At 28.6% G+C, this 19,908-nt stretch overlaps 1 protein-coding gene across 5 annotated transcripts in view; it reads left to right on the top strand.

The window, feature by feature from the left end:
* Positions 1-19,908, top strand: part of LOC100864056 (putative receptor-type tyrosine-protein phosphatase mosPTP-1) — a 314,861-nt gene that overhangs the window by 278,753 nt on the left and 16,200 nt on the right. For all 5 annotated transcript variants that reach the window (XR_015291661.1, XM_086906437.1, XM_086906439.1 and 2 more), the window contains exons 5-6: positions 1,122-1,309; positions 1,417-1,531. Coding sequence is in view for 4 of the 5 variants with exons in the window: in XM_086906437.1 (XP_086762563.1) it covers positions 1,122-1,309; positions 1,417-1,531 (303 nt within the window). In the remaining variant the exon portion in view is untranslated. The remainder of the gene's footprint in view (positions 1-1,121; positions 1,310-1,416; positions 1,532-19,908) is intronic.

The following is a 19,908-nucleotide window of genomic DNA, read 5'->3' as shown; positions in this document are numbered from 1 at the left end:
TAATGAAATAACATGTGCTTATGAAATGTCTTGGTAGTGGAAATGCAGGGAATAGGGATGAAGAGAATTTTAAAAAGGATATATTAAACCCGGAAGTCGGATATAGCTCGGGGAAAAAAAAAGAAGAGAAAAAGGGGAAAAAAGGCGATAGCAATGAAAATTTCTATTCCATTTCATTGGGTAGATTCCGCGACTGCGTTGGTCGATAAATTCTTCGAGACGTTTGTGACAAATAGAGGAGTCGAGATGAAATAAGCTCGATCGGATCGTATTTTTTCGATAAGGGGGTAATTGCTATTATTTTTTGAACGGAACGATGGTACCGTTTTGATCAGCCAGCAAAATTTGATTATGCGAAAAGTATTAAATTACACGCGCACGAATTTTAAACGAGTCGAAAGCTATCAATTGTTGAAAATATTACGACAGGGAAGGGTCCATTGAAATGCGTGTACCTGGATCACAAACGAGAGGGGATGGAGGGAAAGAGAAATAATGGGAAATACGATTAAGCGTGCTTGTTCGAATTTTATTCGCGACGACGGCCAAAGGTAGAAAATAAATACGATCGATCCGATATTTATTGCGAGCTGATCATCAAACAATCATTGCAAATACGTTTTTATCCGATGGCACTCGTGTTGATCCGTCTGTTTCGATGTTTCCCGCCCCTCTATCATATGTCTTCAACTAGTACATTCGAAACGTCGATTTTTTTTCATTATGTATAACTCATATATGATGATGTTTCGGTTGTTTTTATTCTTCAATTTCTTTTTTTTTTTATTAAGTAAAAGATGAAAACAAATAAACGAGTAAAAGAAATTGAGTAATAGAAAAATTTAAATCTTTAACTTCGATTATTGGAACGTTCGAAAAAATTACCAATTACGAAACTAAGTTAGAAATTCAGAAAAAAAGAACTCATTTTCTTTTTTCCTCTTTTTTAGATTAATCCAGAAAATTTACGAAAATATCTATTAATAATGAAAATTTTTGTTGAAGAGTTTTTACAATACTCGATAAAATATTTTGCGAGCATAAAAGTATCTTATATATATATATATATATTTATTTATGCAAAAATATGATAATGCGTGTGTTTCATTTTCTCATTTTAGTGCCATCAGGAAAACCTATAATTACTAGCGCTCATAATACATCCGCCACATCTATATATTTGGCGTGGAAAGCGCCCAGCCCTGACACCATTCACGGCGAATTTCTTGGGTATCGAATCGGGTATAAACCTCGAGACAAACCCTATATGGAAGAAAAAGAAGTATATATACGCAATCCAGCCATTGACGTAAGTCGAATAAAAATTTGTTCGGATATCTTTTATTATCCGTGTTGCGTTTGATTTTATATCGATATTTTGCGTTTAATTAAAAAATTTCGCATGTTTCATTGCAGAATCATACAATCCGCAATCTGCAGACGTACACCCAATACCTGGTGTCATTACAGGTTTTCAACCCGGAAGGACATGGTCCTGCAACCACCATCTCTGTAATGACCGACGAAGGAGGTGAGATTAAAATTTTTTTATTTTTTACGATTAAATATTTAATAAAAAGGAAAGAAATTTAATTGATGTTCGTCTATGTTCAAAACTTGGCGCTTTAAAATTGAAACTATCGATAAAACAGAACGTTTTAAAAACTTCTATGTAGCTTCGGTCGATAAGCAGAACTTTGCGGATACATACTTTAACAGAATTCAGAAAGGACGATTTCTGTAATAACGCGTTCTTATCATAGATAAATGAGATTTTACAAGATTTTATATCATATATTTTGAAATATTAATTTCAAAAAATAAAAAATAAAAAAAGTAAAACTGAATAAATAATACTTATTTAAATAGAAATAGAATAGAATGGAAAGATTCTGAAAAAATTATATAAAATTTTAAATATCTTAAAAACTTTTCCTATTAAATGTATAAGAATTTCTTTTTATAAACTCTATATACTTATTTAAGATACGACTAAATATTTCACACATTTAGTAAATCTATAATAAATTCTATTGAATATCTAACATTTATTAGATAAATAAAATATTTTTATTTGAAAATATATAATTAAATTCAAAAAATACTATTAGATTATTTATATCTTTCATTTTTTTCAATCACAATTAGATAAACTTAAAATAATGTAAATTTAAATTTAAATTTAAAAATTTGAATTAGAAAATTTAGATTTGAATCTGATTTGAATTGATTATTTCATTCTATTTACAATAATTTAAAAAAAATAATATAATAAATGAAAGATATCTATACTACAAATAACAAATAAGTACATTTTTTAGTAATATTTTTAATAACAAATTTTTACAAGAGGAGGCTTTTTATAAAAAAAAAAAAAAAGGGAAAAATAACCAGAAAGACTACTAAAATATAATAATAAATCCACTTAATGTGAACTCGAATAAACCGTAAGTGGAATTTCATTGTTTCGCAACATTAAATATATTAAATTTTCAAAAGGAACTGCGAAAAATGCTTCATTTTATTTACAATACAAATTAATTTACGGTAAACGGTAAAAAAAAAAGAAAAGAAAAATTCGCGAAACAATTATTTATAAATGCAACATTAGTAAATATTACTCTATGCACTCAAATTTCAATACACAATACTAATAATGAAATATTTATTATTATTTATGCAGTTTTCTTAATAAATCCTGCTAGTATAATCCCTCGTATTTTAACTACAGAAACAGGAATTTACACAATTCTAAAAGCTTGGGCATTCAATATTCGCAATATTAAAATAAATAACACGATTATTATTCAACGCAACACTAATTGAAAAATAATAAAAATGGATTGAATAATGCGATGGAACAATATTCTTAAAAAATTTTTTTTTTAAATTATTACAAGGATTAAGAAGTTATAATTAAAAAATTTTGGCAAATGGTACTAACTTTAATATTATTATATAAGAAATTATAGCAACTTATCTAATAAAAACACGATATCTCATGATTAGCAAACGCGATTTTCATTTTTACTTTTTAGCGCAACGCTAATACTATAAAAATCGCGATATCCATGACGATTGGATAATGGGCCAGCATGCAAATTGGCCGAATAATACAACAATAATAACCATATATTACTAAAACGAGCACAGTGACAAAGTAGAAACAATGACTTCCCATTCTTTGGTGCTAAACAAGATCCAAAAAATGAGAAGCCATTCGTTGCAGCCCTCTTCGTGACAGTTTGTCGGGCCTCTTCGGTCTTCTTTCTTCGGGCGCGATGCCCGCTGAAACTTAAAACTAGGCTCGAGATTTCCTAATCGCGAACAAAAAAAAATAAAAAATAAAAAAAAACTACATCACGAAAGCTGAATGAACGACCAGTGATCGCAATGATCGTTATCCGTTCATGCGCAGAATCTCGAGCGCAACGTTCGTTTCGAAACCCATTTCGCGACCGCGACCGCGGAATTCGAAAAATCGATGAGCGAAACCAGAGACGAATAGCATAGTCCATTCATCCATTCTCTTTACCCTCGATTTTTCAAATGTTATCTTCTGAAACAGGTTGTCACGCGAAAACACGCCTACCCGATAAGAGACTGCGACAACCTGCCCAGCCCTACCTACTTATAATTAACACTCATACCAGAAAACATTCTACCTATCTTGCTGCTACTTATCTTAATATTTAAACCTATATTTAAAAAAAAAATAACAAGCCAGACATACCAACACATTCATTCCACGTTTCTCACGCATAACACTCGGGCGCAAAAAGCCTACACTGGGGAAAGCGTCCCGGGGCGCCTCCGACACCCGAGCTTGGCACACTACTCTCATACTCTAACTTTACATACCTTTTTCCTGAAATCGACTAACGATGATTAATGATGATTGCGTGTATCGCGATAAAAGATTGTAAGTCAATTTTAATTATCAACATTAACGATAAAAAGAATGAAGTATATAAATATATAAGAATGAAATAATATATGTATGTTTATATATACATTATATATATATATATATATATTATATATATAAATAAAATTCTTGAAATAAGTGATAAAAATAAGAATAATATTTATAATTTGTAGTCATGTAATATTTTTATTTTATTGTAAATTGTGTGAATAAACATATAATCGAAACGACGCAATTCCACAACCTAACCACACACACATACACACACTATGTGAAAAATACGTCGTGCACGATACATTAATGCAATCGTCAGTCGCTGAAAAATTGTTATAAACTTATGAACTATGATCATCATGCCCATTGCCTCTTTCTCATTCAAATAGCATCTGAGCATGTGAATGAGATCCTGGAAATGGACATGGAAAGGATTAAATCTGAAAATCCTAAGCTAAAATAAGTATTAATATCATTTTCTAACGGGCTAAGTTTTTTTGATTTAACATTTTACTCTATTTTGACTTTAGCAAATTTATTTCATAATTAATTTCTAATATTGAAGAAGGAAAAATATATATAGGCTACGAATGAGGAATTTATTTATAAGAATTAATGAGAAACTTATTTTTAACAGCTAATAATTAAAAATAATTGACTCTATATGAAATATCAACCTCAGGTGATTTCTTCATCAAAGTAAATTTTCAAGAAGTCCAAAACGTATTGCTTTGATTCCGAAATCTGCCTGTCGCGAAATGTCTCCTTGTATATAAAATTTCATACATTTTTATATGGAAAAAATAAAATATTCTATCTATATTTCAAATTATATTTAAGCACATAATAAAAAATTAAATTGTTTGTTCCATAATGTGGATTGTTCCATACGTTAAAAAAATTATTATTTTGATTATTATATAATAATTAAAATTTTTTAATAACGAAATCGGAGGATATCCGATTTCTTCACTATATAATATTTAATTAATATTTATTTTTTATTCATAAATGTATATTCATTTGACTTTACAAATATTCATATGTTAAATATAGTTTGATTTTACAAATTATTGTACCAAACACACATTCAAATTAATTATTAATATCATTCACAATATTATCTTAATAGAAAATTAACTATCAATATTATTTTTTAACAACTCGATATACAAGAAGACCTATCCTGATCTAATAAATAAAATAAATAAAATAGATATATTACTACTCACGGGTATAAATAATACCCGCGGTCACTGTGCTCGTGCAAAAATCTAAATATATAACCAGGCACCCGTGTCGATTCGGACTTTTCATCCTACGACATGATTGAGTGACCATAGGAACAAAAATGCATGCAACTCACCAATAGATGCGAAGAATCTGCATTGCCATCAATATGGACCATGGAAAATCATCATAAAAGTTGAAAAATATCTGCAACAAAACATGGAATATAAATTTATAAATATAATGATAAAGATTGAAATTCTAATATAATATAAAATATAATGTAATAAAAATAAAAATTAAAATCTTAAAATAAAATAAAAATTTAAAAAGTGGAAGGAATTTTATAATGATTCAATTTTTCAATACAAGAATAAAAATTTAAATAGAAAGAAAGATAATTGTCTCTTTGCATAATAAATGACCGCCGTATTTTTTTATGCACTGATTTTAATATATATCGAAAACGAATATTAAAAAAAAAAAAGAAAAATAAAAGACTGTTGGCGCACTAATTGCAATTGGCGAACAAGCACTGACTCTAATTTATTGTAATTAAATTTACTTAAAATTATTATACTTTAAAAAACATTAAAAACTATTATATAACAAACATTTTACTGACCGCCATTACTACCATTACACGCGGCCACAAATTCTCACAGTAAAAATAAAATTGTGTTGATGTAAAAAATGGAATAGAAAAAAAAAAGAAAGTTTATAATATTTTTCTTTTTCTTGAAAGAATGTTCTTGAAATGTTTTGTTCCAAACAATGTTATTATTCTGAAATTTCAAATTGATTGTTAATTTTTCAAAGATATCAAATATATAATTATATTAATATATATCATATATATATATTACCATATATATTATCATATATATATATAATTTAAATAAATGCTATATTATGAATTAATACTGTGATCATTAATAAATGATCCAATAAAAAAATTAAATAATAAATATAATGAAATATAACGAATATATTATAAACTTTACCGCGTTTCCATAAAAAGACATATTGGCATCCATATTGTATCTTTTTCTTCGAAATTAATTTATATCAGCAATCGATTAATAACCTACATAAAAAAATCAAAATCTTTGAATAAATATATATAATGTACACAATTAATCGATCATATTAAAATAAAACAATAATTAAACATAAATTCTATCTTAGAAAAGTATAATATAAATTATCTGCAATACTAACCTATAACTTTAAGACAGACGAATAGAATGAATAGAAAAAAAAGAATAATTTTGTCGATTTCCGATTTCGATTTGTAATACAAAAATCTTTGTAATAGATTAAAAATATATAAATCACAAAAAATAATTATGGAAATAAACACTGTACAGCAAAAAATCACAAACTTGGAGGGAAAAATGACACGTCTAAACACTTATTACACAATTATCGATACTAAAGTAACACCTCGTGATTCGATTTCGATTATCGAAAAGGATTAAAGGAAAGAGAGAAGATATTGTTTACCATAGTTTACCAATAAATCGAAATATATCGAAACATGTTAAAAATATATCGAATGTAGAATGAATGCAAACCTCAATTTCTTGAAAAAAATATATGATAAAAAATATTTATATCCTCGAGAATAATATAGAATAATATAAAGAAAGAAAGAGACAAATATATAAATATATGCATTTAAAAAAGGAAAATGTATTATTCAAATAATTTAATTCAATGCAATGAAATTGATTATAATGAACCATTTATTGTATTTCCGTTTCGCTATTAATAAAAAACGGATAAAAACCTGTGTTAAATACGTCTATTCTTGTGGAAAAATAGAATAAAAATAAAATTTTACCTGATATATAGAAAATTTATTGTACCGTAACATGATATAAATCACTATTTCTTCGATATTATTAAACGAATCAACAATTAAACGAATAATTTAGACAAATAAAAATCAGAATGATGCAACAAATGTAATATAAATTTACAATGATATTTAAAATAAAACAAAAATTGAGCTAAAATAGATTACAATATATTATAACCTATCGATAACCTCAATAAACAAATAAAATATCGAAAGCAAAGAACAAAGAAACTTAAAAGATTAATTAATTTCATTCTTATAATGCTTAACGGATTATTAAATAAGCCAATCTGACAATAAATTATATATTAAATAATAGAATTACTTACTGCGTAATAGAAATCAAACAGCGAATCTATGACGCATCCTGTCACTATGATTTTCGGCAGATAAATGATGTCGCATGCTATAGGTTCATCTAAGTCGCTTCTAATTGGCTGGAACGGCGCGATTCTTTGTTTACTTAAACCGCGCGAAAATTGAAGATCAGTATAATATAAATTAATTATAAATTCCTATAGTATTATAGTCTAGCAAACTCTGTTTATTAAAAATACAATAAAAATTAAAATTAAGAAAAATTAAAATATAAAAAATGAAATTAAGCGTTAATTAAGTTAATTTGATATCACCTTTTAAAGAATAATAATCTTTGTAAAATTTTTAAAAGGAATAATGAAAATTTTTTAAAATATGAACTATGAAAAGCGATATCAATTACCAGATCTCACCACGAGATCTAATAAAAAATGCATTGAGAATATAAATATAAATATTTTTTCAAATATGTTTGGAAAAATCATAAGAAAGAAAGAAAATTATATAAAAGAGTAAAAGAAATTAAACAAATTTGATATATAAATATTAATTAAATTAAAGAGGCATGCAACAAATAAAATTTAAATATGTATATTAAAAAAACGTAAAATGTAAAAGAAAATTGAGAGATATGATAGAAAAGGCTGAAACAGAAAAATTAATGTAAAAATTATAAATATAATTCTTAAAAATTTTTTCGCATTATCACTATTAAATCACAATTTATCACTTACATTATAAATAAATCATGTCCACAAATCATTCACATTGAACACTATAAATTACAATAAAAAATTAAATACTAAATTCCAAGTTGTCCATCGTCATTCATCATTGTCTCACGTCATCCATCGATGTGATCTTAAACTTAATCTAACTTAATTTAACTTAATCTAAATTAACTTAATACTAAGTTTAAAATCTATTTGCAACATCCGTATCAAGAATACTCTTGTCCAACTTAAAGCAAAAGAACAAAATTTTAAAATACATTTACAATTTAATTAAAAAATAATCGTAATGATCAAAAAAAAAAAGAAAACTCAAAATGTGACTGCTCAAAAGAAAAATAATGAAAAGCGAGTCAAGAAAAAAATGAATTTTATAGAAGAATCTAAAATACGATAAAAAAAGAAACTTAAATAACCTCTTCTCATTATCGTTCTCACATCACGATTTACGTCAATTGACTTACATGAGTCGCCGAGCAGATGATACTTATCAGTCGTGACCAATCAAGGGTTACGATAGCGGTCTAGCAAAAAAACGATTTACGTTCTGACAACACAAGAAGAAGCAAGGGATATTAGATTCCCGACCACCGGAGCCGATTTACGAGAACATTCGATCACAAGGCCTAACTCTGATCAAGTACTCAAAGGTACCAATCGAACAGAATGCGGACCCTCGATTGGCCACCGAAAATAAAACACCTCCATCCAGCGACTTCTGCAATTGTTGCGTGATATATAGTTGATAATGACTTGAAATAAACGACAGAAAAATAATAAACAGTAAAATAATTATAAATTGAGGAAAAAGATAAAAAAACGATCGAACCGTAAAAATGGAAATTTGAGACGAAAATAATAAAAACGAAAGAGGAAATAAAATTGAGAATTTTATCTTTCACTTTAAGTAGAGAGTATATCTTAATACGGAATGTGCTTACAATAAATCTTAATCTAATTGATATTCATTTATCTAACATGTGTATCAAGAATATTCTAGTCTTATTGGAAAGAAAAGGAAAAAAAAGAAATAAAGTTAAGTTAAATTTTGTCAAAAATTGAGGAATAGAATAAAAATGAAAAAGAGTTAACGAGAATGTTCTCGTACTGATTTTAGTACCTGCAGTCTACTCTATTAATAAATTGAACAAAATAATTAAAGGGAATCATATTTTAGACTAGACTGCTGGTTGTGCGTAGTTCTTGGCTTGCCATCACTTTTCTAAAACTATTACTGATAAAATATCTCGTATTAATAAATTTAAAATATTTCGAAAATTTTCTGAAATTTGTAAAATATTTTATAAACGAAAAAAATTTTTGAAAAGCGATGCCAATTACCAGGTCTCACCAACGAGGAGGTGACTACGCATCGAGACCCAATTGAAGCTAAAAAATAAAAACGGGATATTAAAATTAATAATTAATTTAAAAAAATTAAAAAATATAAAATATGAAAACATACAATATAAATAAATGATAAGTATTAAATAACTTAAAATAAAGTAAAACATACAAAAAAGAAAATATATAAAAATTAAATAAATTTGAAAAATCTGAAAAGAAATATTAATTAAAAATATATAAAATGAAATAATTGTCTAAATTAGTATACAATTGTATTTACAATAATCTTTACAAAAATCTTTTACATTCATCGCAATATCACTCGTAAATCCCACATTATCCATCGATGAGATTAACTAAACTAACTTAATCTAAATCTTAATACCAAATCTAAAATTTATAATACATGATATTTATTTGCATCATTCGTATGAAGAATGCTCTCATCTGATTTAAAGCGAAAAAAAAATGCAAAATATTGATCATTTATATCAAAAAGAATTACAATGCTCAAAATACAAGTGATTGAAAAAAACAAAATCAATAAAACGCGATTTGAGAGAAAGATAAATATCAAAAAAAAAAAAAAAAAAAACAAAGACCAATGTGACGAATAAAAATGAAAAAGAAACTTAAGAAACAACCCCTATAAATCACTGACGTCCTCATATCACGATTTACATCAGTGGACTTACGAGAGTTGCCGAACAGATGATACTTACCAATCGTGACCAATCAAGGGTTACGACAGCGGTCTAGCAGAAGATTTACGTTCTGACGACACAGGAAGGAGCAAGGGATACTAGATTCCACCGAAGCCGATTTACGAGAACGGTGTTCGACCACAAGACCTAACTCTGATCAAGTACTCAAAGGTACCAATCGACCAGAGCGCGGACCCTCGACTGGCCACTGGAAGTAAAGCAGCGATTCTTGCCACTGTTGCATGACATGTGGTTAATAGCGACTTGAAATAAGCGAATGGAATACCTGCAGTCTATTCCATTAAATTAACTAAAATAATTAAAAGGAAAATAATTAAAGGAAATATTTTAAACTGAACTGCAAATATGCATAGTTTACCATTGTTTTTCGAAAATTATTATTGATAAAATGTATCTTACATTTTTAAAATTTTTTTAATGTAAAAAGTTTTGAAAAAAAAAAATTTGAAAAGTGATGACAATTACCAGATTTCATCCACGAGGAGGTGATTATACATCGAGATTACACTTGTAAAAAACATAACAAAATATACATAACAAAAAGTGATAAATTTAAAAAATTTAAAATAAAAATGTTTTGTAATATAATCATTATCTATAAATTTAAGAAATCTGAAATATAGAAAAGAAATTTAAAATTTAAGCTTATATATATATATAATATTAAATTAAATTAATATATTAAAATTAATATCTCTAGTGATTAAAAAAAATATTTTATTTTATCAATATAAAAAACAATTTAATTTTAAAAATTATATTTTATGAGAATCAAATTACTAAAAATATTCACGATATCTCATAAATCATCATTATTTTTTGCAACTCTAATTAAAAAACCGCAATTTGGTCATCGATGACCACTCGTCTCAGCTTCGCTTTCGATTTTCCAAATTTTATTTCCAGAAATAGGTTGTCATGTAATTTCGCATTATCCATTTAAGGATTTAAAAAAAGCTTTTACGAAGCGAATACTGGCTCTAGTGATCGCATTGCGCCTAATTACAAATTCTGCTAAAAGTAAAATTGGATTAATAAATTAATAAATTAAGGAGAGATATGGCAGAAAAAGAAGTAAAATATTCTTTCAATATTTTCCATCCTTTTTCTTACCAAACTTTTGTTTAAGAAAATACTGATATGAATTATAAAATATTTCTTAATATTCAAAAATACTTATGAATTTTATGAATTTAAGTGACAAATTTAAAAAAATTACATGATTAAAAATAAATAATAATAATAATAAAAATAAATAATAAAATTAAAAAATAAATAGATAAGATAAAAATGTAAATTAAAAACGTGTAAATTAATAAATAAATTAATAAGTATTAATTAATTAGTAAATATATAAATAAATTTATAAATAAATAAAAAAGTAAAGTGAATAAAAAAAAAATAAAAAAAAGTAAAGTAAAGTAAAATAAATAAATGATAATATAAATTAATAAATAAATCGATAAATAAAAATATAAATAATTAATATATAAATAAATGAAGCAATAAATAAATATTAATTAAAAATTAAAATGAATATATAATATATTTAAAATAATATCAAATGTTAATTTAAATAATTAAAAATTATTTTCTATATTAAAAGAATTTAGTTATTGTATTATAATTTCGATCTATCTGTTAGGAAAGATCGTTGGGTAATGAGCTCTCCGTCGCGACCTCCTTTGTATTATAGAAAGTCGCGACAATCGAAATTCGGCGGAAACAAACGAATTATACCGATTAAATTAAAATCGATTTATTGAACATAATAATTTATCAAGTTTTAGATTTTTATTATTAATTTGCATATCTAACAATCTTTAACAACAATATATATAATAATTAATATATATTTTTAGAAACTATAGCTAAATTTACTATTTTATAATATTGATTTTCGACTTTTAATAGTATTAAAATTCTAATTAAAATTCTAATTGTTATTTTACATGGAATATAATTACAAAATAAACACAAGAAGAATTTATAGTGGTCAGTAATTTATCAATTTTGAATTTTCTATAATAACGTTATTTCTAACAATGTATTGCAATAATAAATATATTAATTGAAACATTTTTACAAATTAAAACTATATTATAGTTTAGTTATTATATTAGTTTTTTATTCGTAACTATGCTAAGATTTTAAATGCCATTTTTAAAATAATTATGAAATAACAACAAATTAACAATACCAGTTAATTGAGAATAATTATGTAATGAAATAAAAATTAATGGTTAAAAAGAATTAGAAGATATTAAATCTATTTCGATCTATTTATAAGAATATTTTATAACAATTTATATATTTTTTTTTATCAATAATCACTCAATTTGTATATTTTATGCGCTGATAATAATTTTTATTTAAAATAATTTTATTTAACCAAATTTTTTAAATGAAAAGAAATGAATGATTGTTTAAAATTTAAACTTTTATATAAATAATTAATTTAATAAAACATTGAAATTTTTTCGATTTAATAAAATAACTATATTGAAATAATTTACTTTTGATTAAAAATTTTAATTTTAATTGAACAAAACAATATATACTTGTATTCTTTCATTTTAAAATCAAAAATAACGAATGATATAGAAGCAAAACACGAGTTTAACATTTTTTTAATTTAACTAAAAATAAAATCGAAATCTATAAATTATTCTTTATAAAAATTTTTGAAATGACATTAGCAATTTAAACAGAAATATAAGGAAGTTATGAAATTGTTATGAAAGTTATGGAATTGTTGAAAAAAATTAGATATTAAAGTTCATGGTAAACAAGTTTAATTAATTCATCGTAATTGAGTTTCTATTTAAGTTCCAATTATCATATTCAAAAATTTATTTAATCCATTAGCAAAAAAGCTAAAACGTGTGATTCATTGATCGTATAATCGAACGATAAAATTCAATAAAAATATTTTGATAACTGTTGCTTCGTATTCCGTTTGTATTCATTATCATTGTTTGAATTCTTTACTTTTAATATTCTGAACTTATTTTCCAATCAACATTCATTAAATTAAAATAAATAAAGAAAATTAATAAATTTGTTTTAAATTTTGAAAAATTGAAAATTATTTCAAAAATAATAATTCAATAATAATAGTAAATGTGAATAAAGATTGAAAAATTAAAAATTAAAATAAATTAAAAATTTAAAATTAAAAACTTAAAAAAAAAATAATTAAAAGAATAATTGAATGAAAATTTAAATTAATAAATAAATAAGTGAATAAATAATTACATAAATAAATTAATCAATCAATATATGAACAAATAAATGGTAACATAAATTAATAAATAAGTCATTAAATAAATTAATTAATAAATTGTTAAATAAAGAAATAAATATTTAAATGAATAAATAAATATATGGATAATTAAATCAGTAAATGAATTAATAAATAAATTTATAAAAAATTAAAAAAATAAATCAAAAAGTAAATATTAAAATAAATAAGTGTATAAAAGAATAAATAAAAATGAATTATTTTTTAATAAAATAAATTTTAATTAAAAAGTAAAATGATAGTAATAATTGATAGATTTATATAATAATATTAAATATTGATATGGAATATTTATTATATTGTTATATATGAATATTATAAGCATAAATGATTTAAAATTATTTTCTATTTTAGTAAAATTTTAACAGTGTTATATTTCCAATCTCTTTTTCAGAATGATCTTCTTCTCGAATTTAATACCTATATGTATAAAATATTTCTATAATTGTCACGAAGTTTGGCGAAAATGTATGTTTATCAATTTTATAAAAAATAATTTTTCGAATATAGAAATTAATTATTTAAGTAATGATTTTAGCAATTTTTAAACGTTTTTATCATTAATTTAAATATCTTACAATTTGTTATAATATAATTATTCATAATTGATCGATATAATAATTTTAATATATTTTTATATATTATATTTTTATATATTTTCATTAATATTAATTTTTGATATATAAATATGCATTAAAATATTTTAAATACTATTTAGGGGAAAAATAATTATAATATAATCATAAGTTATAAAATGACCGATAATTGGTCAATTATGAATAATTTTGATTTGAAATAAAAGTTCCATTTTATATTAAATTAAAAATAAAAAGATAACGTAAAAATTGAACGATTTTTCATATTATTTTAATTATTTTAATATTTATTATATAATATTCAAGATATTCTCCAATAATTTATAAATTCTTTAATATTTTATGATATACTATAAATTATATATATAAACTTTGAAATTTTTTTATTTATATATTTTATAACAAATTACAAATTTTCTTAATTTGTATGACGCGTACATTATTTTCACTATTTTCTGTTATTTTAATATAAAATTTTCAAATTTTATTCAAAAGTTTTATCTAAATTATTTAAATTGGTAAAATGTTTTTTTTATCTTAGACTAATATTTTTCTTTACTTTAAGATTATAAAATTATAAAATATTATCATATTTTATTTATGATTGTATAGTAAAGTTAGATTTCTTTTCCAACAGTTGCTAACATTATAATCTCGTTGTACACTCTATCGGTAAGGTTGGAAATGACAGTAAAATGATAAGGAGTCTCTGGAATATTGGAATTCTTATATCTCGTTTGTGTTTTTACCAACAGTCACATAGAATCTAAAATATCTAATCTAGAAATATATTGTATCAAATACTTAAAGTCTTAACAATTAATGGAATATTACTAGAAAAAAAAACAAGCAAATATCATTAGTAAAAATTATTGCTAAATTTTATTAAGTGTCATCTAATTTTTGCTTTACAATTTTTTTTTATTCATAATAATAAAGGTGTGACTTTCATTTCATAGTTTATTCTAATGTTATACCAAGATCATAATAGTTTTATCTTTAGTACATAAAAAAGATAGGTTACATAAGACATTGAAAATGAAGAGGTATTCCATAACATTGCAATTTTACTGCGCTTTGTAATCATTCGGCTGAAAATAGTTTAATTGTGTGCTCTAAATCAATTTATTTCTTTGAGTCTGTTCTGTCGAGTACAATGATTATGCGAGAGAAAGATAACACGTAACGTAACACGAGATAGTGTACAATCTTCTTGTAATTGACGCAGTTAATATTATTTGAATTCACCAAACACGTATCATTTTTTCCTATAGTATAGTCGCAAAGATTATGTTTCATAAATTTTATATAAATGTTATTATTTCGGAATTGTGCCTTTGCATATCTTTCCTGATGGTCCATTTGTTTGTAACTACGTCCCTGATTTCCGTATGGTCTTTAATTTTGCCCCCCTTTCTCATAGCTGTCACAAGCCATATTAGCTTTCATTAAATTTTAAGGTTTTGAAACATTTTACTTTACTACATAGTGATCTTTCTATAATTCTTCCTTAACGTTCGTTGAATAGTATATTTTTTAACCTAACTTTATTATTCTTATGTCTAAACGTACGGATAATATAATGTGCGTTAGATAATATTACTGATAAATTCTTGCTCCTTTCTTCTTCTTTTTTACCATCATGTTCTTAAGGTCATAAATCATAAAAAAATTCAACATAAGAAAAATATATAATTTTATTCGAGATGAACAGTCTCATTTCTCAACTAGCCTTATCAATTCCAACTATTATCATATCCACGCTGATACGTAATTATCGGGATCTCGATGTCTCGGAATTTTATTTTATTCTTTATAATTACAATTACATGTATAACTGATATATATATATTAAAGAATATATTCCGTTATTGATCTCAAAAATCTGCTATTGCTTGATTTCAAATCTACTCACTTGTAATTTTTTTTATCAATCAATGTGAAATTTTTGCAACAAGATCGATTATTTTCCAAGGAAAAATGTTTCGGAACGAAGCGACATCTGCTCCAAAATCGATATGACGATCGGAGCGCCGATGTTACTCCAACGATATTATCACGAATGATGCTAGAGATTTTTATCGGCCGCTGAAAGATTGCCGGAGAATACGTAATCAGCAATCGAATCACGTTTTTGACAATGACAGTTACAGGCCACGTGGTACGATGATTGGATTTTACGTCCCTGAAAGCTCAGCAGCAAGTTTCCAGTTGCTCTTCTCCTTGTCCATCAACAACCATCGTTGTATGTCGGCGTTTCGCTCTCTCTCTGTCTCTCTCTCTCTCTCTCGAAAGAGAGAAGGTATGGTCGGGATTTTCATGGCCATCCGCACGTTTTTCAGTGACCTATCGTTATCGTTTCATGACTCATGCGAAACAAGATCGTGTGAAAGCCGATTATTCTTTGCCGCGATCGCGAATCACGAATCGTATGAATTTTCGTTCCTCGGATTCTCCGAAAATTGATATAAAAGAGTAGGGACGACGGAGAGGCAGTAGGCAAAATATCGGTCGCACAACAGAGCGAAGAAGAAACACAGAGCGATGAAAAACAAGAACGGAAGATCCGTGAACAGAAGAGAAAGAAAGTGCTTAGAGGGAGGGAAATAGAGAGAAAGTGAGGGGACGAGTCGGGATTTGCGAGAGGAGAAGAGATAGACGGAAACGTTGGTATAGATAAACGGGGAGGAAAATGAACAAAGAGGGAAAGGAAGAGGAAGATGGAGATAGAATATACAAAGAGGTATGGAAGAAGAAGAATGGAGCGAGAGAGGCGGGCAAAGTGGGGATTGCCACGCCGTTTCGGTCGTCGCCACCGGCGCGCCTCTTCGTTCTACGATCGATTTTCCACGATTTTTCACTCCAGTGTGCGGTGTCTTCTCGAGAAGAGGAGTATCGGAGTACGTGGTGAACGAGACACGACAAAGTCGGCTCTCGTCTCGGCTCGTGAAGAAGACGCGATAAGCGAGAACAGGCGAAGGAAACGCGTCTACAAACACGGCACTACACACACGTATATAACCAATAGTCGCGCCTTCTCGCGTGCGACTGTGTAACGTGTTCTCCACATCCCCTCCTCCTGCCCGTTCTCCCTCTCTGTCGCCACCTTTCTTCCTCTCACGCACATTTCCTAGCGCACGTGTATACCGGCTTGCTCGAAGTAGTGTGTAGCGTGGTTGGCAGTGCGCGCGCGCGTACACCCATGCATTCTCCCTCTTGCTCCATCCCCTTTGCACGTACACGTTTTACACACAGCGCGCCAGTGTTTCGAACCTGTGTTTGTCAAGCGTGAGTTTCTCTCCCTCTCCGTGCCTATCTGTCTGTTTTCTTCCCGGCTGGGAGCAAGTTGGAGTAGCGAGTGTAGAGAGCCGGAGTCACGATTTACCGTACGCGCGAGAACGTTGTACGTTGGTAATCGTGAGAGATAGTTGTGTGTGCGTGCCAACGTTCGTGTTCCTCGCTGGAGAGCAGTGCGTTTTGTCACTCTCGCAGGATCGCAACAGTGCTCCCTACTGCACGTCCCGTCACATCGAAGGGATCAGTTTCGATCAGGTCTTTTCGTGGTTGATCGCGATTAGATCCATCGTTTCGTGATATACATGAATTCTTTGTGTAGTTGAATTTGAAATGGCGTTTGATTCACCGCGCAAACGACGCCTATCCAGTGCCAGTGACGCCTAGTGTGAGAAAGTTTGCAGTGATTCGCACACAACGTACCGTACAGTAACAGTTACATTTTTCTTCTAGCTGGACGAGAGAGATACGCGAAATGCAAAGAATCGCGTGGTAATGATCGGGGGGTTATGATTCGGGTACGAGTTCGACATGGGCGGAATCGTGGCTCGAGGTTGAAAGGGTCGATATGGCGTAAAAGGGTTCTTCGCCAAAACGACGATAAATCAAACGCCTGAGTTTTAATTAATCGAGCGATCGTTTCCTCCCAATTTTTCTCAATTTCTCCGTCTAACTCTCTTAGATCGTAATTATCGTAATTATCGCGTTGATGCCGTGACAATTCGTAGCACGTTGTCCTTCTAAAGTATCGATACAAACGTGTACGAAAATATTATCGTTTCGTTTCATCCGATTGTTGTTGTATCGTATTGTATCGATACCATAATTGTATTAATAAAAAATAACTTTCCATCTACATAGCATCGCACGAGATACATGTCAATGTCATCCGCTTTGATAATTTATTCTCTCTGTATATCCGCCAATGTATATAGCATATCTTAATCGATCTTCGCTGTCGTGTAATTGTACGTAACCTCATCGATGCTTTTCTCTCGAGAATATTGGAAAAGGGATCGTCGACGCGGTGTCAGGTATGAAGTATCAGCAGTAAAGTACGAGTACCATCGACGACAAAAGGCAACACCCTTCGCCCTCGAATCTGCCCGTTTGAAGAGAGACGTTTTCGCACGAAAAGAAATCGATTCGTCTTCTATCGTGGTCGATCGGTGTGATCCCACGCGACACGATGCCATCGATGCGTGCGACCTATGCAAATACAATCGTTGCATAATACCAGTCGCTTCGTGGCCTGAGTTTGAATGTTTCCCGATGACTCGTCGCGGAATTGGATATTTCTCGTCGCGAAGGATATTGAAATCGGAAGCAGCGAGCGCTTCTCTCAACATCTTTCTTGCGAAACGGAAATAGGCAGGAAATCGTCGATAGGATCGTTGTACGAACAATATAACGTTTACTTTTTTTTCAATAATCTTCAATAATCCATCCGAAATAATATATAGAAATTATTTTCACGAATGAGCGACACAAATATCGTGTTAATGAACGTACACACGTGATATTTACACTTGAAATTTTGTATAAATCACGTTCAGAGATACACAGGGTGATCGACTCGTGAACAAACGTAAATTAAACTTAGAAATGGAAAAATATTTTGATATTAAAAGCGGTGTACGCTTACAATTCGGAGAAAAGGATCAAACGATATAGTGCCCAGTGCAATACGATTTTTTATCAATTTTAATATCTCGAGTTTACCCTTGAACCGATGCTCACACGTTACGATACACCCTATGTAGGTGCATTCGTCGAGGCGTCGCACGCCAGTGAGTCATCCTTTATTGCGGAACTGCTTGAATTTTCGTTCCAAGATCGGCGGAAACGTTTTTCCACGTTTATATATTCTCGCCGTCCAAGTTGGTCGAGACTCTCGGTTGTTTCTTTCCACCTAACTTTCCACGCAACTAGGATGAACATAGGACGTTGAGTTTCTCCGTGACGTATAAATGTCAAGGCTCGTGGTTCTCGTGCATGCGTGCAGCGCCGCTGCGGCCGGCTCTCGGTTAACTTGCGGTTGATATTGCAATCGTTGAGTCATAATTGCGAGTCGTCCATTTGCTGGTACCGTCTCCTAAATCGAACGTAAACAATTCCTCTTTGTCCTCAGGCTCGTCGTTATTCCCTGCCAAACGCCGGCACAATTCTTTTACGATCAACCTCGTTTCCATCTTCTCGCACGAAACTTTCTGCATCGCCGACTCCCAATCGCGCTGCACGAGATAGATAGAATTACATCGGATAGATGGAGAGATAGGGGAAAAAAAAAAAAAAAAAAAGGAAAGGAAAAAACTGAGATGCGCGTTTCCACGATGATCGTGGATAGCTTTTTTCGGACAACCCCTTTTCGTGGAAACGCGAGACGGACGTTGCTGGATCGTTGCTCGATCCACGTCGCGGAGGCGTTCGACCGCGTGTCCCCTCGATCTTGACGTACTAAAAATATAAGGGGAAGCCGCTTTAAAACGTTGCAGAGGGGCCGTGTAATTATTGCTTCGCGACCAGCGAATAGCGAAGCTGATGCGCTCGTTGCTGCCGCCGGTCGTCTCCGCTGTT

The sequence above is a fragment of the Apis florea genome, unplaced genomic scaffold (assembly GCF_048593485.1).
Source record: "Apis florea isolate Af1SG1 unplaced genomic scaffold, ASM4859348v1 contig_2495_pilon, whole genome shotgun sequence".
Lineage (NCBI taxonomy): Eukaryota > Metazoa > Arthropoda > Insecta > Hymenoptera > Apidae > Apis > Apis florea.
This window is presented reverse-complemented; position numbering and strand designations above follow the sequence as displayed.